This window comes from Peromyscus leucopus, chromosome 1 (genome assembly GCF_004664715.2).
Source record: "Peromyscus leucopus breed LL Stock chromosome 1, UCI_PerLeu_2.1, whole genome shotgun sequence".
Lineage (NCBI taxonomy): Eukaryota > Metazoa > Chordata > Mammalia > Rodentia > Cricetidae > Peromyscus > Peromyscus leucopus.
The window spans coordinates 40212707-40239008 of record NC_051063.1 but is presented as its reverse complement, the minus strand read 5'-3'; the positions used below and the strand labels follow the sequence as shown (position 1 = coordinate 40239008).

At 47.2% G+C, this 26302-nt stretch overlaps 1 protein-coding gene across 4 annotated transcripts in view; it reads right to left on the bottom strand.

Moving 5' to 3' along the window:
• Positions 1–7197: 7197 nt before the first annotated feature.
• Positions 7198–26302, bottom strand: part of Stn1 (STN1 subunit of CST complex) — a 36966-nt gene continuing 17861 nt past the window's right edge. For all 4 annotated transcript variants that reach the window (XM_028874660.2, XM_037206260.1, XM_028874659.2 and 1 more), the window contains 6 exons: positions 22276–22443; positions 21314–21437; positions 19170–19341; positions 15147–15269; positions 12456–12528; positions 7198–7473 (listed from right to left, as the gene is read on the bottom strand). In XM_028874660.2, the coding sequence (XP_028730493.1) occupies positions 7316–7473; positions 12456–12528; positions 15147–15269; positions 19170–19341; positions 21314–21437; positions 22276–22443 (818 nt within the window). In that variant the 3' untranslated portion in view covers positions 7198–7315. The remainder of the gene's footprint in view (positions 7474–12455; positions 12529–15146; positions 15270–19169; positions 19342–21313; positions 21438–22275; positions 22444–26302) is intronic.

Sequence of the window (26302 nt, the reverse complement as noted above, 5' to 3'; positions counted from 1 at the left end):
GAGGAGCAAGGAGAAGGAGAGGACTCCAGGGGCTAGCCACCCAGCCACCCTGCCAGCCACGGAGTAAGAAGGAAAGAAAGATATATAGAATAAAGAAAGGTAAAAAGCCCAGAGACAAAACGTAGTCAAAGAGAAACAGAATAATTTAAGTTAGAAAAGCTGACTAGAAACAAGCCAAGCTAAGGCCAGGCATTCATAAGTAAGAATAAGACTGTGTATTTATTTGGGAGCTGGGTGATGGGCCCCAAAGAATTAAAAAAAAAAAAAAAGCCAACTACATTTTGGCATTCCAACCTGAAGCTTGAATTTCCATAGGGCCTGAGAAAGCTTAAAATTAAAAAAACAAACAAACAAACAAAAAAGACATGGCTCCTTTTAGAAGTTCTGCTGTACAGCAGAGCACTTAAAACAGTCTTTTTTACGCTAAGTAGAAATAACAAACTAAGTAAAATGCCTGCCACAGTGCAGGGCACTGACATTCCAGACCTGGGGCTGAATGCAGTTCTTTGTCACCTACCTCCAAGCAGGCTACAAGCTTTAGCTTAGCTTTCACGAACCCTAGAAGTGGGTGGAGCCAGCCTCCAAAGCTGCAGCCGAGGCCCTATCCCTGCAGCTTAGCAGTTCAAAGGCTCATGCGGTCAAAAAGGGTTAGAGATACACAGAAAAAAGGTCCAGAAAACAAACAAACAAACAGACAAAAACAAACAAAAAAACCCTCTAAACAGGTTCCACTGTGTTTTAAAATGTGCATAGGCTTAAGAAAGAAAAGAAAAAGGGTGTAGGCAGTCATAGAAAGAAATACTTTAAAAATAATAAAGTCTTTAAAGAGAGTAAAAGTAATATAAAAAGAAGGGCACCTAATGGGAGAATATACAGGGAGTCTGAATCCTATATAGTATTGTGTTGATTCTGAGTTTTTGATTGCTGATAAGCAAACAACAGTTGCTAATAGACATGGGATCATGAACTGGACTGCAAAATTGAACCAACCTAGGTACTTTAGGGCTATCTTAACTTTAAAAAATAAGTCAAAAAGTATGTTACATTGGGGAAGCAGTTTAGCTCTTGTTTCCACAGGAAACGAGAGGCTGTGGATTCCTTCAGGATTAATATGGATCAGGTTTGATTGGGGAAGACCTCCTGAATCTTGACAGGTGATATATATCAACAAAGGTTACAGCTGGTCTTCCCAGGACTTGGCCATTATATAAATTTTCTCAGGAACCCCTAAAGATGCCTTTGTCCACAGACAACAGGAAGCAGTCTAGAGAAAACAATGCCCACATTCCCAAGAGGTGGTGTGTGGATAGTTTTTGGTTATTTGGTGGGTCATGGATGTTTGTTATCATTTAGGGGAATATAGGATAAAAAGACAACTATTAATCTCAGATATTTTGCATTGGCATGGATTTTGGTATATTGATACAAATTTAAAGTTATTTTTGTTATACTGTATATATGTTTCTACTCTTGTTTGGGGTATTGTGCTTATGCAGCTCATTTAAAAATGCAATGTATAAGTAAGAAATGAGGTTAGTAGTTAATTTATAATAATCAAACTTGTAGTCACATTAGGTATGTTTTCAAGGTTAAATAGATATATTTTACACAGATAGATGATTATTTTCAAAAACTTCAAAGACATACAGAAGGTCATTTAAGATATTTAACAACCTAAGTTTTTTCATGACAATGAGACACATTTGCTTCCGGCAGCACCAATTTACTTCATAAAAGGATGATGGTCATCAAAGAAACTCCATATGGAGTTTGCTTTCAATGTGGCTAGGCTAGCCATTCTGGCAAGAAACTTCTCTTGCCTGGACTGCTGACAGTACGCTGTATGTAGACTACACAATCAGGCCACAAAGGAAAAAAGACTATTGGACTTTGCCAAGACAAGGTGGGACAGTCCTTCAAATTTCGCACTTCACTGGAAAGTTTGCCAGATGTTCTAGGCCTGTAGGCCAAAGATGGATGCCCCAACATTGCAGAGGAACTTTGGGTGACTATCTAGGCAGCCATATGTCTCTGTTATTAGGTAATATTACATCCTTCTGGGGTCTTTGATGGAGTTAAAGACTAGTTGGGGTTATAGTTTTCCTTAGTTTTGATGGAAAGCAAATTAGGTATAAAACTTTGGAATCACTAAGATAATGAAGTATTTTCTCTGAATTTGCTAAATACAAATGGACTGAATATTGTAAATGTAATTCTTACTTGATAACTGTTTTCGTTGTGTATAGTTTTACTATGTTAAAGTTAAAACCTTTCATTTAGAAAAAAGGGGAAATGTTATGGAATATTAGTTTAAGATGTGTTACATTTGTTTATGCTGAGGAATATTTGTTTAATGATGCAAAGATGTGTTGCATTCTTTTATGTTGCATTTGTTTAACTGTGTAAAGCTGTGTTACTTTGCCTGCCTATGAGATGGCTCAGTAGGTAAAGGCGCTCTACATCAAGCCTGATGACTTGAATTCAATCCCTGGGACCCACAAGGTAGAAGGAGAGATCCACCTCACGTAAGTTGTCCTCTGATACATGTGTGCCCAGGTATATACACACACAATAAATAGATTGGGGGGGGGCACAAACCAAAGCCATTATGTGGTCTTCAAGTTTCCTCTTTCTGATCCCAAATGGAAACATAGCATTTTACTTTGACATAACAGAACTTTGGGGTTTGATTTGGAATTCTCCTGAGTATAGAAGCTGGTGTTATTCCAGGATTTACCTGTTTTGTCTTAATAAATACAGTCGAGGTTAGCAGGCAGTAGACAGGTTGTCAAATTTCAATAGAAATAAGCTGAATTAAAATTCATCACTACACAAAACCCCACTGATCGAGTCTAGGCTCACATTTAGCCCTCTGCCAGGAGAAGAGCAGGCACCCAAGACTCAGGCACAAAGCTCTTTGTCCCGGGACAGCACCCCTTCAGGATGGCCATGCACACCTTTTCCCAGTGCCTGCTGCTGGAGTTTCCCATAGGCTTCCCATAAACTTAGGAAGGGAACAAAGAGATGTTTTTGGGTAGCCTTGTAGAAGCCACTTGGGGAAGAAAAACCACATTAATAAGGAAGCGGAGAAGCTTTGCCAGTGGGAAATTAGAAGTTCGCTTGGTTCCAATCATTGGCTCTGAGTCTTGAGTCCCTCACAGTGGAATGGACTTTATCCCAGTTGGCTTTTTTGGCCAGTGTCCTGGCACACCATCAGAGAGGAAAATAATTACAAAGAAGTGTCTTAGAGGACCGAGGAGCACTGGTAGTTTACCAGATGGGGATAATCATGGCTCTTCAAACAAACCCACACCAGACAGTACCACCACTTGTCTTCTTGCCTCCACGGGCTACGTGCATGCCCACACTTCTCCAAACAGGCGTGCACCCAAGCTGGAGGACTTTCCTCTGTGGCCCTCCTTCTCTGGGGACCCTCTGGTTGGTCTTTGTATGTATATAAGCTGTAGTTCAACTGCAGTAAGCCCCCTGAGGGCTTTCCAAGACCTTCCCTCAGCTCTGCAGTATCCTCATACTGCTGTGGGGGAAAGGACTCAGTCTTGTTTACTTACGTTTTTAATTGTGTGTGTGTGTCTGTCTGTCTGTCTGTGTGGGCATATGCACATGGTGCAGAGGAGGATGGGGGTGTTGGGTCCCCTGGAACTGGTGTGGCAGGTAGTTGTGAACTACCTTATGTAGTTGCTGGAAATGGAACTCTGTGAAAGCAATATGTGCTCTTAACACTGAGTCATTTGTCCAGCTTCTTATATTAAATGTGTGTGTGTGTGTGTGTGTGTGTGTGTGTGTGTGTGTGCGCGCGCACATGCGCGCGCGCTCAGAGATGTGCATTCCATATTGCACATGCAGAGGACAAAGGACAACTCTCCTTCCACTTTTACAAAGCTCTGGGGACCGAGCTCAGGTCACTAGCCATGTCTCTTTACCTGCTGAGCCATCTCATTGGCCCACTTCATTATTTTTTAATAATAAATTAAGAGCTAATATTTGTAAAGACATTAATTTGAAAGCATTTGACATCTCACTTTTCAGAGGGAACAGATGTTAGCTTTGGGGAGCATTTCTAGTAATGTTTGACGTATGTAGTTATCTACACAACAGTTCTCAAATGAATCAGGGAGCTTGATATTCATGTGGTGATGTCTAGAAACTGACCCCGAGGCAAAGACTTCAAGAAAGCAAAACCTTTTACGTGGAGGGACGCGGAGACCAGGGATGAGGAGCGGAGACGACAAGAAGGAACGCTGGTAGATATCAAGTTGGCGGCTAGGAGGGGAGGATGACACTGGATCATGGAAAGAAGCTCTGATAGCACACGCCACCACCACATCTCCTCAGAAGGATGAGAGAACCTGAGTCCCTAAGCCCCAGGTGCCCTGGCCAAGTCTGTCTCTGGGGGATGTTAATTCCGAGTGCTCCCAGACTGAAGACATTTCCAAACACTGGGGAAAACCCTCAGGAGAGGCTGCCATGAGGAGCTGGAAAACAGCCAGCCACAAAAAAAAGTGGGACTTTTGAAAGATGCGCTGGGCACTGCTCTGGGTACTGGGCACACAGGAAACAAGAGAATTCTAGTCTCCTAGAGCATTCTCCTGGGGAGACATGATAAACAGGGAAAGCAGGCAGACATCTGGAGTGTGTTAGGCAGTAACCAGCACTGTGGGCAGAACAAAGCCGGGGAGCAGAAATTGGTTACAATCAGCCAAGAGGGCTGGGGTAGGCCTCACTGAGAAGGTGAGTCAGACAAAGACCTGAAGGACAAGAGTAGGGGCCTCTCACCAGGCAACGATACACCTGGTGCATGGTGCCCAGTAAGACGAAAAAAGGCTGAGCACAGTCGGTGAGGTGTGGCATCGCAGAGCCTTGGTGTCCACTGGGATGCCTCAGGCTCCTGCCTAAAGACGACTCAAAGCCATGGGGAGTGAGCAGAACAGGGTCCTGTGGATGCCATGCTGAGAATGTGATGAAGCAGGTGACAGAGGGCAGCGAGGAGGTGACAGCAATACTCCAGGAAGGTGGAAGTGGGAGAGGGAGAAGTATGTTCTAGAAACATTTTGAAGGAGTCAAGACAATTTGTGGCTGTACAGCTCGGGTGTGGGCTATGAGAAAGATGTTGATGGACTTGGCCTGAGCATCTGGGAATGGCGCTGGCTTCTCCTGCATCGGGGGCTCTGAGGAGCAAGGCAGGCTGGATGATCCCGAGACTGGCCCTGAACACACCGAGCTGGTGATGTCCTCAAGACACCTAAGCAGATGCCAGGAGGAGGTTATATACAGGGGTGTGAGGATGGCAGAGAGTCCCAACCTCATGCCAACTGGGAAGTCTGGCAGTGTGCAAATGGCATGGCCCATGAGGTTAGGATCCCTGGAGAAGACGACAGCTAGAAATGAGGTCTGCGGCTGAGACTCTGTCTTGGGCACTTGGGGAGACAGATGACTAAGAGGAGGAGAGGTGCAGCCCAGGATCTGATGTCCTGGAAGGTAAATGCAGCAAGTGCTTCTAGAGGAGTGATTCCCAACCTTCCTAAGGCTGCGACCCTCTAATGCAGCTCCTCATACTGGGTGACCCCAACCATGAAATCATCTCATTGCTACTTCATAACTGTAATTTTGCTGTTTGTTGGGAATCGTAACATAAATATTTTTTGGAGATAGAGGTTTGCCAGAGGTGTGAGACGCACAGGATGAGAATCACCGTTCTAGGAGGAGGAACTGAGCTGCGTCTGTGTAGACCTGCACATTTACTGATTACGTGAAGACACACAGGGAGTTTTCTATCAGTGGCTTGATACCACACAGCCCTGTAACTTGACTTTCCTCCTGCCACGTCTGGGAATACTGCCCCATGGCAACAGTAGCCATCTGCGTCATTTTAGTGGCTATGTAGTATTTCATCATGTGTTCATATTTAACTTCTCCAAATATAAATTGTTGTAGATTAGGCAGTAATGGGCATCTTGTGCGTTTATGCTCTCTTTCATACTTGCATGGTTTTTCCCTGGAGAGGAAATCTCATGGGGTTGCTTGATCCAGCACATGCCCATTTTACTTCTAATCCTAGGCTCCCTCCTGAGAAGCGCCATATTCAACGTGGACCAGCTGCTGATCTGCAGGAAGAGCTCCATGCAGATCCTCTTTAGCTGAGACCCTTCCGAGCACAGGGAAGACAAGCTGGCTGTGTCATCCCTGTGAGTTAGGAGTCACCAGAGGGCGGAAGAGGCCAGGTCAGGAAGGGATCTCCAGTTTGAACTCTGGCTTGTGAATGTAGACCCTCTCATCCAGAGGGTGGGGCAGCTCCTGGGCCCGAGGGATTTCCAGCTGAGCCGTCCTGACTGTTACGTCAAAAGCCAGCAGAGCAGACTCAGACAGATGTGCCCTCTGCGAAATGACTGTAATTAACTCCAAATCTCTCTCCACACTTTATTTCTGCTGGCTGGATCTACCGCTTGCTGTTAGAACAAGCCTACTACATAACTCGCATGTTTTCTCTACCTTGTCATTCTGAGCAAAAGTATGACTCCGTCACCTGTCTGGGCACATACCAAGTCTTCGTCTGGATGGCAAGTTCTGCACACTCAGCAGCAACCTGGGAAATAATAGCACCAGCCAGACAGCCAGCTGGCAGCCTCTGCCATCTTCAGGGGGCACCAAGGGACCACACATTCAGCTGTGCACCTCCTGGAGTGCAGGAAAATGTTCTGAGACAACTTTCAAGTCATAAGGGAAAGAATCAAAATGCCAGCCATGTCTCGGATCCTTTTGTTGTCCAGGGTTGATCTGAAAACCTCAGCATCCCAGGTCTTCGGCCTCACTGCTAGTGCTGGAGCCTCAGGAACCAGAGGCAAGTGTCAATCACTCCAGGAGACTATGTCCCTACGTCAGCTTTTCACCCACAGGGGAGCCAGTGGGAATGTATCTGGTAGCATGGAGTCTGAAAAAGTTTCCAAGCAATGTTGTCTGGCCATTGCCTCTCGAGTTCCAGATGTGCAGGAACCTCTACCCTAGGATGTCCCTCTATCAAGATAGGGTCCCCGAGTTCAGACACAGTGGTTAAGCCAGCAACTCTGTTCTGAGTGACACTAAGTCCAGCCAGGAGGTGACAAGGACAGTTTGTGTATGTCATGGCTGATATCAAAGCCATTTATCCCAGGGACAGAGCAAGCAGAAGGAAGCCAGATCCTATTTTCCCAGTGACTACAATAGAATTTATTATGAGGTTAAATATATACACGTAAGTCCCTGTACAGTGCCGGTGAGTAGAACCTGGGTAAAGCGGTCTGGCTTTGGTCCGCAGTTCTGCTCAGAAGGCAGTATAGTAGTGAGCGCCAGTGCTCACGATGTCACTCTGGTCCTCCAGGAACTCCAGCACCTGCTGCAGCACAGCCTTGTTCAGGTCCCAGCGGAGGTTCAGGCGCACGCAGCTCAGGATGTGCATCACGTGGCAGCCCTTCTCCACATCTATGGGTAAACACGATCGTGATGGTCAGGCCCTCCTCCATCCCTCTCCAGGCCTCCTGAGCCAGCACTGGCATCGCGGCAAGATCCAGGATGATTCTTCTCGAATCAAGGTCTGAGGTGTACTGGTCTACATGACCACACAGCCAGAACCAGGTCCAGGCTCTACATGCATGCCTCCATACTGACAGAGCCTACTTCTCAATGCTTTGGTCCTCCATATTTAAGGACTCCAACCAGTAACTGTATGTCCTGACAAACCCTTTCCTCTGGTACATGGCCCCGAACCCCTGGTTTCACAGGAGGTGGCCTCTGGAGACTCACAGCAGAGCTGGTCTTTCTTAGAGGTCCTGACTTGATGGGGTCCCACAGCTAAGGGATTCCTCGTTTTAGCCTGTCCATGTTTCCTCTCCTGGCTCCCACTGGGTCATATCTGTAACAATTGTAGTTTAGTGACTTTTGCCTTTTGACCCCAAACTAAGGCCAATGGGTACCCAATGATGAAAGCTGAGGGCTGACAACCCCCTTCCTTGGGTTTCCTCCTGAGAGTTGGGGCCCTCAGGGATCATTAATTCTATTTTCATGGGTTAGCATTCTTTTTGTTTCTACCAAGCAGACTAAAATAGACTAGAACAACAACAACAACAACAACAACAAAAAGAGAATGTACTGCATTATGTTTCGTCACTTTACTTAGTGCAGAAGTCTTCTGACATAAACATTATCCTGAGTCAAAGTGGAGCCTCGTCTCTAAAAGAAAGCCTGGAGAGATGGCTCAGAGGTTAAGGGCACTGGGTGCTCTTCCAGAGGTCCTGAGTTCAATTCCCAGCAACCACATAGTAGCTCACAACCATCTGTAATGAGATCTGGTGCCCTCTTCTGGTCTGCAGGAATACATGCAGACAGAACATTGTATATATAATAAATAAATCTTGAGAGAGAAAGAGAGAGAGAGAGAGAGAGAGAGAGAGAGAGAGAGAGAGAGAAAGGGAGAAAGAGAGGAAGCAAGCCCTCCCCTTGGAGCCCCAGCCCTGGCATGCACCAGCTGACAGGCATTCATGGGGTAACAAAAGGGCTTGAGGTCCCAGGACAGCACTCAGTGAAGCATAGTTTGACCCTCATGTGCTTTGCAGCTTTGGGGAAGTCAGAGCACCCCACAAACCCAGTTCTCTTACTGTTTGTTGGTTGTGGGACAGGGACAATCTTTTGTGGTCCTCCCATGGGCTAAGGGCCTGAGCTAACAAAAATTAGATTGCGACCTCTAGTGGCTGTGCCCACTCATTACTCCCCAGGTGCTGTCACTTTAGAGGCCCCAGCAGTGCCACTGTCTGGATAGACAGGTGTCCTTGGGCTGACGTCTTCCAGTGAATCTAAATGAGAAGAAGCTTGTGTGCATGTTTTGGGCTTAGTTTTTCTACTTGTGAGAACATTTTCTGAGTAAAAAGACATTTTCAACATAGAGCTCTTTTTAGGATAATTTACCACTGTTATACCATGCTTAAAGCTGAAATCCAGGGTTTTCAACCTCTAAGCCACTTATAATAGAGAAAAATCCAACAAAGATTCCACTTGAAATTGCTAGTCCCCATTTCAATATTCAGCTAAGGGGTAGAGAGCGAAGACGACCCTTCAGGACCCTAGGCTAGAGGTAAGGGCTATCAGTCACTGTCCCATGGGCAAAGGGAACCTCACTTTTCTCAGCTCTTTCCAGCCTAAATTAGGACTCAACAACTTGTGGCCTTATTCTCATAATGATCCTTCAGGTAGACACCACTGTTACCTGTTCTGTAGCTAGGCTCTTTCTGATGCCACATGCCGCCCACTTTCAGACAAACCCCTCTCAAGGGGACCTAAAACAGAGTTAGTGTAGACACTCCCTGCTGTGGTCTCAGCCTTTGTTCAGATGCCATAAATGAACAAGGGGCCCCAGCCCAATGCTTATTTTCTATGAAAGGTAAGAGATGAACTAAAGGCCCAGCAGGAATGATGAAACAAATGGCCAGCTAACCTCTCTGGACAACCGTGGAAACCATGCAGCTGTTTACAAGTTTGAGGCCCTTTTCTATGTACAGTGGAATTGCCAATGAGCTCTAGAAGTCAATGCTGGGTGGAAAATGCAAGGTGGAGACAATACAGATTACAGGCTTGAGTTTCTAAAACAAGACGGACTCTGTTTGCAAGTACCTGGAACATCCCTGGATGGATCCTGGCTTGATGCAAATGCCTGGAACATCCCTGGGTGGATGCCGGCTTGATGCAAGGGCACAGAGCATCCCTGGGCAGATGCCGGCCTGGTGTGGAGAGGGTATGGTATCTGACTTCTCTGTGCAGTTTCACACTGTCTGACTTTTTAGGATCTGCATACATTATTATTTAGGAACAATCCTCTTTAGTGCCATGGGTCATGACAACAAGTGGTCACAGCCAACACTAGGAGTTCCTGTGAGGTCTTGCACCAGGACTTTGTAACCTAAATTCTGTTCCTGGCTGTACAGATAGTGTAAGGGTCATCTGAACTATTAGGTGTCTCCACTCCTGGTTGTGAGCTTAGGAGAGCCCCTGACTATAAAGGTCATTTAGATTACTAGCCACCTGCAGTCTTGGTTGTAGAAACCAATCACTGGGATGTTATTTGAGCTAGGTGATTGGCCTACAGCTCTTAGAGGCCCTCATGTGTTGGGATTACAGCATGAAGGTCCTTGAGCCCACAGATCTCCAGGAAAACCAGGAATGTTAAGCGTGCAGGATTGTTTATCCAATGAGAAAGATGTAAAGCTTGTTTTTCCACTCAGAACTCAGGGAATTGGAGGAGATTAACAGCCCAGTGACTGGCATTATCACCAGGCTGTAGGTCCGCCCCAGAAAGGAAGTGTGAATCCCTTTCATTTACTTTACAGGTGCCAAGCTATAAGCTTTTCGTCTCAATTTCAACCTAAGCTGAGGGGCCTGGGATTCAGAGTAGAGGGATGATATCTTGGGACCACAGCACCTCCTTACCCCTTCCGGCTGGGAATTGTGCAAAGCACTGCTTCTTAGACAGTGGACATGCTTCCTCTCTCACCTAAAGGATGCTTGTTAGGTTTTGCTTTTTGAGACAGTGGGCTGGAGAGATGGCTTGTTTGGGAAGCATAAAACCCCAAGTTTTCAAGTCTTCAGCACCATGTAAAACCAGCCAGGTGTGGCTGCATGGAATCCCAGCACTGTGTGTGTGTGTGTGTGTGTGTGTGTGTGTGTGTGTGTGTGTATGGAGAGCGGAGGGGGGTGGGGGGGTGGGAGTGGGGACAGGAGATAGCTGGAGTATGTTGGTTGCCAGCCCACCTCCCGATTTAGGGAGAAAGAGATACAGCAGGACACCGAGAGTCTTCTTTGGATTCCATGAACACACACGTGCATACACACCCCAGAACGGGGAGGGAGGAAGAGGGAGATGGGGAGGGAGAGAAAGAGTGTGTCTCACTCTGTTATCCCTGGCACCCTTAAGCACTCACCTTCCTGCCTCAGCCCTCTCTCAGTGCTGGGGTTACAGGTCCACACTATCATGCCTGCTTTGGGTGCTTTTATTATTATTCTGAATAAACCAAACAACATTCATTTACTAAAATAAGAGATTGCTTTGAGGTTTTTGTTGTTGTTTTAAATATTTACTTACATTTTAAGTGCATTGGTATTTTGCCTGCATATATGTCTGTGTGAGGGTGTCAGATCCTCTGGAACTGGAGTTACAGACAGTTGTGAGCTGCCATGTGGGTGCTGGGAATTGAACCTGGGACCTTTGGAAGAGTAGATAGTGCTCTTACATGCTGAGACATCTCCCCAGCTCTGGTTGTTTTATTAAAAGACTGGTTGTTAGCCGGGCGGTGGTGGCGCACGCCTTTAATCCCAGCACTTGGGAGGCAGAGGCAGGCGGATCTCTGTGAGTTCGAGGCCAGCCTGGTCTACAGAGTGAGATCCAGGAAAGGCGCAAAGCTACACAGAGAAACCCCATCTCGAAAAACAAAAACAAAAACAAAACAAAACAAAAAAGACTGGTTGTTACATACATTGGGTTCTGATCTCACTGGGTCCTAAACAACAGGGTGGGTGACGTGGCCCCACTCTACCTGTGACTCAACCTGTCTGTTTGGGTCTGAAGGGAGTGATGTCTTCTCCAGAGAGAAAGAAAATAGTGTGGGGGCCTGGGGCTAACAACCCTTCCCGTTTCAGGATCTTGCTGACATAAGGATTTGTTACTGGCATATGTTTACAAGGTAGGCTCTGAAAAGTCACCTTGAAGGCTGACAAGTCCATACAGACTTAAAGGTAAGACCCATGTTTTCTTTGTAATGAGCGTGAAATTCACAGCCATGTTGTCACACCAGCTACAGTGTGAGTGTCTGGCCACTAGAGGCCGGTATTTGTAATGAGCGTGAACTCTGTACCCATGTTGTCACACTCGCTACAGTGTGAGTGTCTGGCCACTAGAGGCTGACCTAACCCCACAAAACCAGACTACTTTCCAAGCCATTTCATTTATAACTTACCAGTTTCCAGTTTCCAAGATGACTGAATTTCATTATTCATGAGCCTTAATGTCTGGAACCAGTCTGCCCCACCCTAAAAGGCTTTGCTGTTTGAAATGAGGGTAAATGTCAAGTTCAAAGGCATGGGTAACAGACAGTGCAGCTGAAGCCATGGGGACTAGGAGCCCATCTCAGAGCAGAGCATGGCGGCTCGCTTCAGTGTGTCAGAAATCCCGGGGAGCTTAGCTGTCAGCCTCCAGCTCGTTCCCTAAAGGATCAGAACCCCAGCAGTGTTTAAAGGTGCTCTAGTGTTGACTTCTCCATCCAACCGAAGTCCAAGTGACTATTCGAGGAGAACGTGTGTGTTAAAGGAGAGGAAACCGAGGCCCGGAGAGGACAGAAGCCCTGAACATCCTGATTCCGTCTGTTTCTGGGGAGGGAACCCTGAGCACCAACTCATCACCATCTGTACCCCATGCCACTTACGGGTTGGTTTCTGGCACTCTTCCTTGATGATCTGGTAGATCTTTTGGTGCAGTTCTTTGTTCTTGTTGGTCACCTGGAGAGTCCCGAGAGAAAACATGGTTTGGGAACACAGCAGTGTGTCAATCAGAACTCAAATGAGCATGGGGAACAGTTCTGCAGATTCCATGAAAATTGCCGCCCCCTCCCCCCCAGATTGTGGTCCTGATGTTGGGCCTGGGCAACTCAGCTCTGTCCCTAGGCATCTGAGTCACTCTCAGGGGCTGGTTCATCGGGGCCGGAAGAAGGTAGAGAAGAACTAGAATTCTGTGCCTTGAAGGGACAGTTTTCTTCGTACACACTTGTAACCCACTGACAACATTTCCCTTATTGCCGTGGTGGTTTTGAAGGAGCACAAGTGTTCAAAGCCTCTGGCCTTCATCCCAGTGCTCCTCCCTCTCTGTCCCCATCATCCCAGTGCTCCTCCCTCTCCATCCCCCTCATCCCAGTGCTCCTCCCTCTCCCTCTCCATCATCCCAGCGCTCCTCCCTCTCCACTCTCCATCATCCCAGCGCTCCTCCCTCTCCATCCCCATCATCCCAGCACTCCTCCCTCTCCATCCCCCTCATCCCAGCGCTCCTCCCTCTCCATCCCCATCATCCCAGCACTCCTCCTTCTCCGCCCCCACGCCTGTCTTGTATTTCTTTAGTTTCTCTTCTTCTAAACACAGGAAGAATTAAAGAAGAAGAGGCATGAGGATGCTAGCAAGACAGAGCACCTAGCTTATCGAAAACGCCCTCTGTCCTCGCAGGCAGACACAACCATGGCTCTTTCTGAATGAGCAGCAGGTTTCACACTCAGGTCCAGCAGGAAATACAGTAACAGAAGAGACAAGGAGGAAAGGGAAGGGCAAAAGGGGAGGAAGGCAGGAAAGAGGAAGCAAGGAGGAGGGAGGACAAAGGAAAGGCGGGGAGGGAGGGAGGGGAAGAAGAAAGGAGGGGAGTGGCGAGAAGGAAGGAAACAGAGCATATAAAAGGGGGGGAAGAGTCCAGCCTGTGACCACTCAGGACCTGGGCGGTAGAGACGCTCACGGACGCCTGTGAGACCTGACTTACCGAGCAGGCCGCTGGAGGACTTTTAACTGATGAGGTTAGTGAGGAAGAAACCGTGCGAGCAGACAGAAGCGTGGGTACTGCTATGATAACTATGTCCAGCGGGGCCCCGGGAGAAAGGAAACCCACAAACCAGGCGTGAGTGGAAGGGAGGGTCTGTCCCAGAAGGGGACAGGGGATCTGTTCGTGTTTGACTACCCTTCCAGCTCATGGTGATTCACAGGAGGAAGTGCCCAGCCCTGCCACACCTCGCCTGGGCAGCTGCCCTGGCTCTTGCTGCTTCACAGGGAGGGCTGTTCTCTACCGACCCTCAGAGAGGCCACCCCAGAGAGCAAGGAGACACAAGTGTCAGAGAGGACTCCATCTCAGCTTCCCTGCTCGGCTTGACAACGGCCACCATGTCCTACGCTGTCCTCGCATCCTTGGGTGGACAGCACTCCTGTTACACCAGATTGCCTCTCCCAGTTACTCAACACCGTGGAAAACCCCTCCCACTTAAACAAACGAAGAGGAAATGCGCTGCTGAGGAAACCCCTAGTGAGTCCTCAGCAGTGAGGCCCTCCGGCCTGCCTCCAGGAGGTTCACCCGCCGCTGCAGCCACCTCTGCAGCCCACAGGGGTGGTCCCGGGAGGCCTAGCGTGGTGCCTCCGATATCAAAGGCAGGCAGTTAGAGGCAAACGTTTAACTTGAAAAGAATGAGGCAAACAAGCAGCCATGCCTGTACCCTGTGGGGAGGGCAAGGCCTTCCGGGAGGCTGACTGGAGGTGCCGCCCGAAAACTCTCTCCTTCCTGAGTCAGGCTTGGGAATTCTGACATGAATTCACAAAGATAGCCACGCAGCTAGGCCAGGCAACACTATTTGTGATAACAAAAGTCACACAACACCCTAGTGTTTGTCACAAAAGAATGGCTAGAAAGTCCCGGTGAATGCTCATAGTACAGAACCAAGGGTATCAGGAAGGTGGGGTAGATTCACAGGTACTGATGTGCCAGGGCGATGGGGATGGACCACAGTTCCAAAAGAGGTGCCGAGTGTTACTGCAGCCGTGGGACATCTCGTAATGCCTAAGGCCGGTTTTGGTTGTCCTAACATGGGAGATGCTTGGTGCTTAGTGGGTAAGGCCAGGGATGCTGGTACGCACTCTACAGTGTGCGGGAGAGTCCCGGACTATCATCTGCCCAGTGGTGCTGAGGATAAGGATTTCTGAGTTAGAAGGTGATTGCTTTTTCAAAAAATAAAACAAAAAAGCCATAGGAACATATTTCTAAATTACTCATCTGTCAATGCACAAAGAAATATTTAGAAGGACACTAGGTTTCAAGAGGCTGCATGGGTCGGGTGTAGTGGCACAAGCCTACAATCCCAGCACTGGAGAGATGGAGGCAGATGTTTATGAGTTCAAGGCCAACCTGGGCTACAGATCAAGACTGTTTCACAAAACCAGTGATAAGAGTTAGATTTCGAAAAGGTAAAAGCTAACCTGCACTTCTGACTTCCACGCCTCCTGATGATTATTTTAGAAACAAGTAGGTAGGCGGTCCTAAGTAGAAATGTGTATGTAATGGAAGCTACAAAGAGGAACTTAAGCTGCAGGTCTCTTACGTAGTACAGCTTATCACCGCCACCATCTTTCTGGAACAGGAGTCCCTTTTCCCGCAGCAGCTGTATAGCATTCTTAAACACACTGTGAACTGTGTCGGAAGTGGTGCTGTTCTTGGATTCCACCTGCACAGGGAGGAAACAGAAGTAAGTTTCATCTCCCATCACCCACGACTAACGCCCCAGACTGACTGGTTTATGAGTTCACCCAACAGGCTTTGCTTGTGCTGAGTCAGCGCACTCTAGGCCTGTGTCCCCTGAGCAGGCCGGTATTGAGGCACTGCCGAAGTCTCTCTGGAGGGTCACACTTGCTAACTGTTCCGTGCCTCAGTTTTGATTTGTCTGTTCACAGCTTTGCCTTCACACTGCTGGACAATCTCACATGCGCATCAGCTCCCTCCTCTGAAAGGCTGGGACAGGGGGAGGAGGGCATGCAGGCCTAGTGGAGCAGAGGCGGCCGGGGCGGCTCAGCTGTGTCAGGGAGGACAAAGCAGACTCAGGCAGCTCTCAGTAACTACAAACAACATGGGAAACATCCTTCCCAGAGACACCTGCCTCACGTGACCTCAGGATGTGCTTCCCAGGCTTAAAGACCTCGGTCCTGGGAGCAGGGCCTCCAGGGGTCTCTTCTGGAAAGCCAGCAGCTTCCTGGACTGAGATCTGTGTTTTGCTTGTCATTTTCAAAGGAACAATGACAGACATGCGCGATTCAGGAAACCAAAATTGCTCACAGAGTGAAGCAGTGTCTTGGGGCTCAGGCCCTGCAGGAACCGGGTGGCTTCCTGAAATATATATAATCTGCACTCCCAAACAAACTCAGCATTCATCCAGCTGTCAAGGAAACAATGGTTTTGCAAGATCTGCTTATCATGTTTCTGGATTTGCTAAGAAGGGTGATGTTAAAAAAAAAAAATCAGAAGAAAGAAAGAGAAAGGGAACCGAGCTTTCGTGAGTGATAAGGGAGACTGCCCAAGGCTCTCGGGTTTCTGTATCGTTGTGAGCATCTGCAGTCTCCCAGGGTGCTATTAAATGGAATGCAATTGAGTGACAGCGACCTCCCAAGCAGTGCAATTCAACCAACTGATTCATAATTGATGGAAGAAATCGTTTTCAAAGAAAAACAAATGCAGCACCGGACTCCTTTCTTTTTAAATACGCAGCACTGGGCAGGCACAATTTTCTGCTCTAAGCTTCTTCTAAAAGATAGCACTCCAAAACTCCCCCATTGCCCATTCTGACTGGGGGAGTCCTTAAGTCTTCCCAGTTCATTGTAGCCATCGTGGCTCCACATGAAGGTGGACTTCACTACTTATTAATGTTTCCTCATAGCGGGCACAGTAGCACATACATGAAGTCCTAAAATGTAAGAGGCTGATGCAGAAGGACCATGAATTTGAGGCTAGCCCAAGTTATATAGCAAGTTCCAGGACAGCCTGGACTACAGAACAAGATCATGTCTCAAAGAAAAAGGAGGGCCTGTGAGATGCTGAGCTGGGAAAGGTGCTTGCCTCCAAGTGAAGGTGTAGTAGAATATTGTTTTAAGGTGTGTGACTTTTGTTTATGTTGCAGTTGTTTAACTCTGTGAAGCTGTGTTACTGTGCCTGTCTAACACACTTGATGGTCTAATAAAGCACTGAATGGCCAATAGCGAGGCAGGAGAAAGGATAGGCGAGGTTGGCAGGCAGAGAGAATAAATAGAAGGAGGAAAGTGGAGTGAAGGGAGCTAGCGAGGAGCCAGAGAAGGAGGAGGACTCCAGGGGCCAGCCACCCAGCTACACAGCAGGCCATGAAGTAAGAAACAGAGAAAGGTATACAGGAATAGAAAAAGTCCAGAGGCAAAAGGTAGACAGGATAATTTAAGTTAAATAAAGCTGGCTAGAAACTAAGCCAAGCTAAGGCTGGGCATTCATAAGTAATAATAATAAGCCTCCGTGTATGATTTATTTGGGAGCTGGGTGGTAGCCCCCCCACCTCTGAAAAAGAGCAAAAAACAATCAACAGCATGAAGGTACTTGCTGCCAAGTCTAACAACGTGAGCTTGATCCTTGGGCCCTGAATGGCAGAAGGATGGAATGGAGTCTTGCAGGTTGTCCTCAGGCCTCTACACTCTCATTGTGGCTTGTGCACAACTGCGCGCGCGTGCGCGCGCGCGCGCGCGCGCACACACACACACACACACACACACACACACACCACACGTAATTGAAAAGGTATTTTAAAAGGAAAAGGGGAGAGAAGACAGGGAGGGAGGGAGTTACTGGCCACACACTGAGAGCCATCAAAAGTCCTAGGAGGTCTTTGGCTCTGAGGATCTTCTAAATGATAAAATGGAAAATATGGCCAATGAGAAGTGGACAGCTGGAGAGACAAGGCTGTTTAGAGGCAACCTTGGCAAAGAACAAAGCTCCCAGCCATGACCTCCTCCACCTGAGTGTTTTCTGAAACACTATCCCTCATATCTCTGTATGAAATCCTGGGTCACTGGGCACACAGCCTGCTGCCAGGAAGAGGTAATTAGGTATGTGAACAAATCCAAGAAGCAAGGGTCAGGCAGGAGCTGGGGTGGTGAGATGGTACCTGTTCCCCCAGCAGCATGCCAAATCCGAGAGGACACTCAGAGCAGCCTGGCTGGTGATTGGAGAGGACTGGAAAATGTCAGGACAGCTGCAGAAGGGAGACTGAGTATGTGTGAACTTATCCTTGGGTACAGGTACTGAGAGTGTTAGATGTGGGGCAGACTCTACCAGGAAAGAACGGAAAGATGCACTGCTCACTGAAGACCTAGGTGTCCTGAAGAAGACCACAGTGTGTTCCCACGTGGACAAAAAGGAGGGCTGTAACCATCACTGTAAATACAGGCTCAGCATATAGCCAGGTACACGCTCAGGAGACTAGGATGGTGCTTGACCCGGAGACCAGGAATAGGGTGGGGAGGGGAGGGGAGAGAAACACACTTGTCCCTTTCTGGGACCATCTGGATTTTACAAAACCGTCATTCATTAACTAGAGAATGCTTTCTCCAGTCCTGTTGGAGGTGGTGTAGAGAGCAAAGAATACGACAGACGGCCTTTGCTCTCACAGGCCTTACATTCTGGTAGATGAATAGATATGCTAGTGACATCACAGACCAGGATGTAACGGGGTGAGGACAGCAAGGGACAAGTGGCAGTGACATCACAGACATGGATGTAACTGACGGAGGGCGAGTACCCGTGGCACCGCACACAATGGGTCAGAACACAGAAGCGCAAGTGACATTCAGATACAGATCTTTGAAGACAGTGATGGGCGAGCAGCAGTCAGAGCGGATGAGGAGGCCGGGAGATGATCTGTGAGCTGAGATTACACAGTTCAAAGGAAATACACGAGTCACACACCACAGCACAAACCCAAGAACAGAAAGGCAAGGAAAGCCTAAACCCACAATTTCTAGTGAGTCTTGATTGCATATGACAGAAACACCGAACAAGAAGCCAGCCCGGGGACATGAGGAATGCAAGACTGGGCAGAGGCGTCACCAAGAGCAACAGGAAAGTTCTTTGAACTTTTTAGTTATGAACATGACTGAATGCATCTTGGCCTTTATCTGAATTCCTACAGCAGGTAGAGTAACCTTTTCAAGGAAAAGATCAAGTCGTTAAAGCCCTGGTTCAGGCATCACCTTGCTGGCCAATCATCATCTTGGAGGGAGGATAATTCTCTCCTCTTCCCTCCTTACCCTCCTTTACCTGCTCTGAGATTAAATGCCCATCTCAGCGAGTACTGACAGCAAGGTGCCGTGACCTTAGCCTGCTATTATTTTCTACTCAGACATTAAGTGCAATGTGATTAAGTAAAGGGCGGACAAGGGCAGACCCAGCCGCATTTCAAATTCCTAGTGGTCAGTGACCTTTCCAGAATAGAAATGGCACATGCTAGAACCGGGACCTCTGCTTTTGGATTCCACCCCTGGAGTCTTTCCGCTAGTCACTCATGCCCTCACCCTTCAGATGCAGGCTGAATCCCCCATGAGCATGCCACACTTACCTGGTCTGAGCAGGCGCTGTGAAGCACAGGCTGGCTGGCCAGAGACTGCAAAGACTCCACCATTTCCAGTTCCTGCTGGTAGAAGGTCTGCACTTTCTTATCCTGGAGGAATTCTTTGATTTTCTCACTCAACAAAGAGGTGAGGCCGGCGAGATCCAAAGTGTCTGTATTGCTGCAGGGGCAAAGTTTTCAACGCCTTGCAGAAACCATCACCTCTGCTCCTCTTGGTGCATAAAACCAAGAGCTAGCTAGGAGACACCGTTCTACACGGTGCTTGTTTTTTGTTGTTGTTTTGGGGTTTTGTTTGTTTCTTTCTTTACAAAAGGGCCATCGTGTGGCTATGGTGGAACCGCACATATTGACAGCCATTCATGATAGATTATAAAAAGAGGTCAAGAACAGCATGGAGGGGCGACCATTACTGTGAGGGGGAGAAGAAATCCCACTAAATAGCTAAGTGATATTCATGCTGTGTATGCACAGAATAAAGGCATCTAAAGGGAACCATGGCAACCCAGGAACACTGCTAACCTTTGGACAGTAGTGCTTGGAGACAATTTCCACTTTCTGTGTTACAAACATCTACTGTTTGTACTGTTTGAAAATATGACTGATTATATACGTAATGTATTTTCATGTTTAAAAAGTTAAAGGACTCAGCAGCAGAGCATTTGCCTAGCATGAGTTCGGTCCTGGTTCATTCTCTAGCATGGCAAAAAAAAGTGTGTGTGATGGCTATGTGTGTGCCTGTGATGGATGTGTGTGCGAGCACACGTGTGTATGTGTGTGCACATGTGTGTGTGTGTGTATGTGTGTGTGTGTGTGTGTATGTGTGTGTACTGTGTGCACGCAGAGGCCAGAAGAAAACACCAGGTGCCTTGCTTTATTGCTCCCTCCCTTATTCCCATGAGAGCAGACCTCTCATTGAATTTAGAGGTAAGGAAATGGACAGCAAGTCCCAGTGACCCTCCTGTCTCCAACCCGACACTGCTGGGGTTACAGGTTTGCGCATTAATATAAGGCTGCCATCTGAGCTCAGGTCCTCACACTTGGGGAACATGCACCTTTACCCATTCTAGCTTCTCTGCCCCTAACCCAATAAAAAGTATCCTTCCTGTGCTGGCTAGTTTTCTGTCAGCTCGACCCAAGCTGTAGTCATCTGAGGAGAGGGAACACCTCAGCAGAGAAAATGCCTCCATAAGACTGGGCTGCAGACAAGCCTGTAGAGCATGTTCTTAATTGGTGATTGATGGGGGAGGGCTCAGTCCTTGTGGGTGGGGCCACTCCTGGGCTGGTGGTTCTGCATTCTATAAGAAAGGAGACTGACTAAGCCATGAGGAGCAAGCCCGTCAGCAGCTCCCCTCCATGATGGCCTCTGCATCAGCTCCTGCCTCCAGGTTCCTGCCCTGTTTGAGTTCCTGTCCTGACTTCCTCCAATGATGAATAGTGATGTGGAAGAGTAAGCCAAATAAACCCTTTCCTCCCAAGTTACTTTGGTCATGGTGTTTGATCTCAGCAATAGAAACCCTGACTAAGGCACCTCCTCATTCTACCTCCCCAGCTAGAAGCCACCAGGAAGGCACTGGTGATTTTCTTTATCGCATTTCATATTTTAGCTAATGCCTGTATATTCATATTCCTCCTGGGCTCTGTTTGTTTATTCCACTACATAGGAATAAAATCTGTCCTGGTTGAGAACAACCCAGTTATTTTTGTTGTTGTTTTATGGTGGGAGCTGCAGGATCAGGGTTGTAGTACCCCGTGGCACAGTATTCTGACTGTGAAAGGCCTTGGTGCAGTTTTATCCATGGTTTCTCACCTCGGGGTTTGCTATGTTTCTTGGAACTGTGAGTTAGAGTATTTCCTCTAATTTGAAAAAGTTTCAGCCACCATGCAAGTATTCATCAGTGCTGCCCTCCTTTAGAACCTCTAATTATAATATACTTGTGTTTCCTTCACAACCCTAGAACCTCTATGATACAGTCACCTTCACTTTGCAGGAGAGGAAACCGAGGCAGAGAGGACTGGAGCCCCACAGGACTCAGGCGAGTATCTGTGGACTTGTCCTGTCACCCAGCAGCTAGCTCCTCCTGCTAGACGTCGCTGCTGCCCTCGTGTTCTCAAGCAGTGACGGGGGAACTTACCTCGGTGCCTCTTTGTCCTTCAGGGCTGGGCTGCGGAACGGCTGGTCATATACTCTCTCATAGAGCGCGGGCAGCTCAAGCATCCTTGCAATTTGAATGCTCCACACTGGATCGTCCACCTTGTCTAACACCCCAGGAAAAGATGCCACAGAAGACACTGTGAGCACTTCTTGCCACATCCAAACCACTGACAGGACAGCAGTCCAGAGTCACAGAACAGCTCCCAGCCATCCCTTGAGAGGGAAGGCAATCCTCATGTGGAACAGGCACATCTGGGGTGGGGTAGGACTGTTATCATCCATTTCTGTGTTATGCTGATGTCCTTCAGGGCCAGCCCTTGAAATCTATATATTTATTTAAGACAGGGCCTCCCTATGTAGCCCTGGCTAACCTGTAATTCATTATGTAGACCAGGTTGGCCTCAAATGCATGGGATCTGCCTGCCTCTGTCTCCTGGGTGCTGGAATTGAAAATGTGCATCCCCCATGCCTGGCTGCTTTTGAGATTTTCCACTGAAGACCAGCCAGCACAGTGCAAAAGGGTGATTCGGGACTATTTCTAATTAGCTATTTTCATTAAAATTAATGGGCTTAATGGTGCTCAAGACATTTCCATCCTTTTGAAGAACTGGAACACTCTGCCCTAATGGACTGACATTTAGAATTTCAAAGTACTTCAGAAATAGTGGTGCTGTCCAAATAAACTCACCAACTATATAGAGTCAATAATTCATTCTTTCCCAATCTACTTCTAATTAACATTTCAAAATACAATTTTAAAATGCTGTTTTCCTAAAAACAGCATGCTAGACATAATTTCCCCATTAGAATGAAATCATATGTGGACTTTTGCAAGTCTGACTTGGAGCTAAACAAACGTTTACAGAGCACCTCCCCACTCCCCCCCTACCTCCCAACCCCCCCCAAAGAGCAGCCCGTCTGGCAGGAACTCCCCGTGCTTACAATACATGGAGGCACGGATTTCTCGCTCTTCTCTGAACATGTGCACGTAGCCTCTGACGCGGATAACGTCCCCAATTTCTATCTTGGTTTTCTGCTCAATGGTCTCCTGCAATTTCTTAAGCTGTGAGGTCACGCTTAGCTCTCTTGCAGTGCTTGGAGCAGCGGGGTCTGTCGGGGCCAGGAGAAAAGAGAGGTGTAAGCAAGTGTCCCTCCATGCTGGGGACACAGTAACCAACACACTGTTCTCCTGATGAAGTGCTCTGTCACATGACATCTTTACAAGTATCCCAGAGCAGAACACAGGGAGAGGACTCTGGAGTGAGGCCACGCGGGCAGGTTCCAGGGTGGCTGCGCGGTCTCTTCCGCCCTGCACCGCCAGTGCAGAGGGAGGGCTCTGTGCAGCCCTGAGCACCTCGTGCTCAGGGGCAGTTGGGGGCAATAGCCCCACACAGCCCTCTTATTTGTAGACTTTATATTGTTTTGGGTACTAGTACTGGTGCAGAGACCTTGTCCCATCGACCGGTGTTCTCCCTCACACTGTGCGCACTCTCTCCTTCTATCTTTAACCTTTACCTCACGGTGACGAGACGCTAACGTACATTCAGCCCTAAATAAATAATCTCTGCCACTAACTCACTTCTAAATTGTATCAAATAAGAACAAAGTTAAGTCCTGTGCATTCCTTTTCTCTTCTCTCTTCTCTCTTCTCTCTCTCTCTCTCTCTCTCTCTCTCTCTCTCTCTCTCTCTCTCTCTCTCTCTCTTCTCTCTCCCTCCCTCCCTCCTTCCCTCCCAATAAAGCTCTAAAAAGGTTAAAAAAAAAAAAAGAACAAAGTAAGAAGAACCCTGAACATATGGGTGGACAGGTGTTCTTCTACGGACTTTACACTATGCCAGCACACCCTGACCGTGTGGTGTACAGGTGTTCTTCTATGGACTTTCTAATGCACCAGCACATCAAAACCTTACAACTGCTCCCTTCTGCTAGCTCCATTTCAGAGATGAGAAACTTGTGTCACAGAGAAGTCAAGCAACTTGTCCAAAATAAAACGGGGGTTAACACGGCTGCAGGCTGTTCTGCAGTGCCTGACTGCCGAGACTCTGTGGTACACTACGCTCTCTGCTGCCTGCCTCAGAGGATATGGCCATTTTCTGTAATCAGCGTGGCTAAGTAAAGACCCAGTGCTCTAGTCTGCCTATTGTAATTCCAATATATCCGAAGCTACACAGCTCAGCATTTTGTTATTGCTTTGGTTTTTGAGATGTGGTCTTGCTATGTAACCCCAGATGGCCCTGAACCCTCTACCCCTGCTTCAGCCTTCGGAGTGCTGAGAATTACTCAGTCTTCCATACGATATAATATCCCGTCATGTTGATATGGCAGTTACACAGCTGCATACTTCTTCCCCTTTGAGGACTTTCCATTCTGATTTTTATTCCCTGCCTAGGGCAGGTTCAGCATGGAGACCGGCAGTCACAGAAGCCCGACTTGCAGGTCAGCTGGGCCCTTAGCTCTTGTGACACTTCCTTGTGCATGCTGCTTCTCCACTCTCCAGTCCCTCTCTCCTCAACTGAATCAATCAAGGAGACGAAGGTAAGGGCAGTCTACTATTGCGCACACACACACACACATGCATGCATGCTCACATGCACACACATACACATGGCTGTTATGTGTGACTCAACTTTGCATACCATGGACAGAGGAAGTGACAACCATGTACTATTTGTGACAATCAATGACTGAGTGCTCTAGACAATTTTTTTCTTTGGGGACTTTCACTGAGTTTACAACCTGTCACTTGTTACAATGTTTGACAGAAAAACCTCACTCTGCATTCACACATGACATTAGCAAAGCATGTGTGCTCACAGCTCCCTCACTAACCTGTCATAGCAACCTGGAAAAAAACCGAAACAAAGCCCAATCTGTCAAGCTTTCTTTGGCAAGAGGAAGTGGGTGTGGTGGAGTCTGGTGTGACTCCAGCACTAGGGAGGTGGAGGATCAGGAGTTCAAGGCCAGTCTCAGCTATGCTGTGAATTCAAGACTAGGTAGGTTACAAGAGACCCTGTCTAAAAACAAAACCAAACAAAACCACTAAGTAAATTAAAACAAACAGCAAAAGAAACCAGGTATGATATTTGATGTTTTGTTTATTGGGGTCTAATGTAGCCTAGTCTAGTCTGGAACTTGATATGTAGCAAGGGTGAGTTTGAACTCCCGATCCTCCTGCCTCTACCTCCCAAACGTTGGGGTTACTGGTTTGTCCCAGACACTGAGCTGATTGTGTTTATACAAGATGACAGACTCCATGTATGTCTTGTTGCAGATGAAGCTGCACCACTGGTTTCATAAACTTGAAGCAAACCGTGTGCATCATGCTCATCACATACACTGCCCGCTGCTGTATTTTAACATTTATTTCATTCCATTCTGTTGCATAAGAGTATTAAAAAGAATCCTGATTTTTGAACCCACTCTCTTGTTGCTCCTGACTGTTTTCAGTGATCCAGTGTCTTGGACTTGCTAGAACATCGCATGTTCACTGGGATAGCTACACAACATGTCTTCTTCAGGTTCCTTTATGTTAGCTGCAGGATAGGAATCATGGCCAACTCTTTCCAGATATTATCCTCTACCTGAAAAGATATTTGTTAAATGCTAATTTATTTCCTGTGCTCTAGTTTCCTTCCATAGAGGAGTGATCTCTCTTTGGTCTTTTGATCGAATTTTCTGCTTTCTGACCGACCACAGTTTCCACAGTCATGGTTTTGTAACATGTAGCAAGCAGCACCAGAGTACACGTGCTGGACCAAGGCCCATAACACAGAGAGCACAAAGAACTGCGCATGCGGCAGCCGGCACCTCGGAAACTAGATGCCAAGCAATATGGCTGCTTAGCTCACTGGGTTTCCTCTGAAGAAACACAAGAATCGCCTTTTAAAAGGCTGCTCTCCATGTTCCTATCTCCAGGCCCTCTTCTCCTCAATCTGACATTTACAGGTATTTATAAACTTCATTGCCACTATGCAGACAGCACAGGGATAATAAAAAGCTCTGGCAGCATCACTGACATTATCAGGCCAACAGCAGATCTGAGAAGAGAGACCCAGCTTTCATGTAAAGAGTGAGCCAAAGTGATGAAAGAAGACTCTAGCGTGTAATTTAATGAATGTAACGAGACGGCTGGAGCCTGACAGAACTTCGTTTTAGGAATCTATTCCATCCTGAAGACAACATGCTAACAGTGAGGACCAAGCTTTCTTAACTTTGCTCATAAGCTAAGTACAAATGGTACATTCAATGTAACATTCACAGAAGCTCACATTATATTCTTTATTTAACTGACTGGAACATAATTTTGACTCAAATTAAATTTTGTTTTAAAAAAATTGTCTTTTTTGGCCACCTTCCAATGGAAAGCTTTTAAACTTGGGGCAATTACATTAAAAGGAGAGAATGAGTGAGTTGGGAGCAATTTAAAAATACCTCTTCATGTGTAACATGACGAGAACCTTCCTAGGCTTCCTCCTGATACGTTTACCATTCTCTTTACACTTGTTCTAAATGAAGACATCCTGTAATTGCTCAGTGGTTCAACAGCTTGCCAACTTTAAACATCCTCCTCTTGGTGTGTTCAGGAACAGCCATTCTGCTGATCTTAAAACATCACTGTTACTAAATACAGGAATTACATAGTGTTCCTGATCATACCACTTCTTTAAAATGAGTGAATTGATCTGGATGTGGTGGCACATGCCTTTGATCCCAGCACTGGGGAGCCAGAGAGTCCAGTGTGAGTCTGAGGTCAGCCAGAGCTATATAGTGAGGCCATGTCCCCCCAAAAAGTTAATTTAGAAAACAAAAACAGTATCTAAACCACAGACCAAATCAATCTATAGCCTGTTAAGAGTTTCATTGGGACAGAGCCATGCCTGATTGTCCCATGTATCATCCATGGCCACTTTGTGCTAAAATGGCAGTGTCGAGGAGGTGAGGCAGATCATGTCTACAAAACAGAAAATATT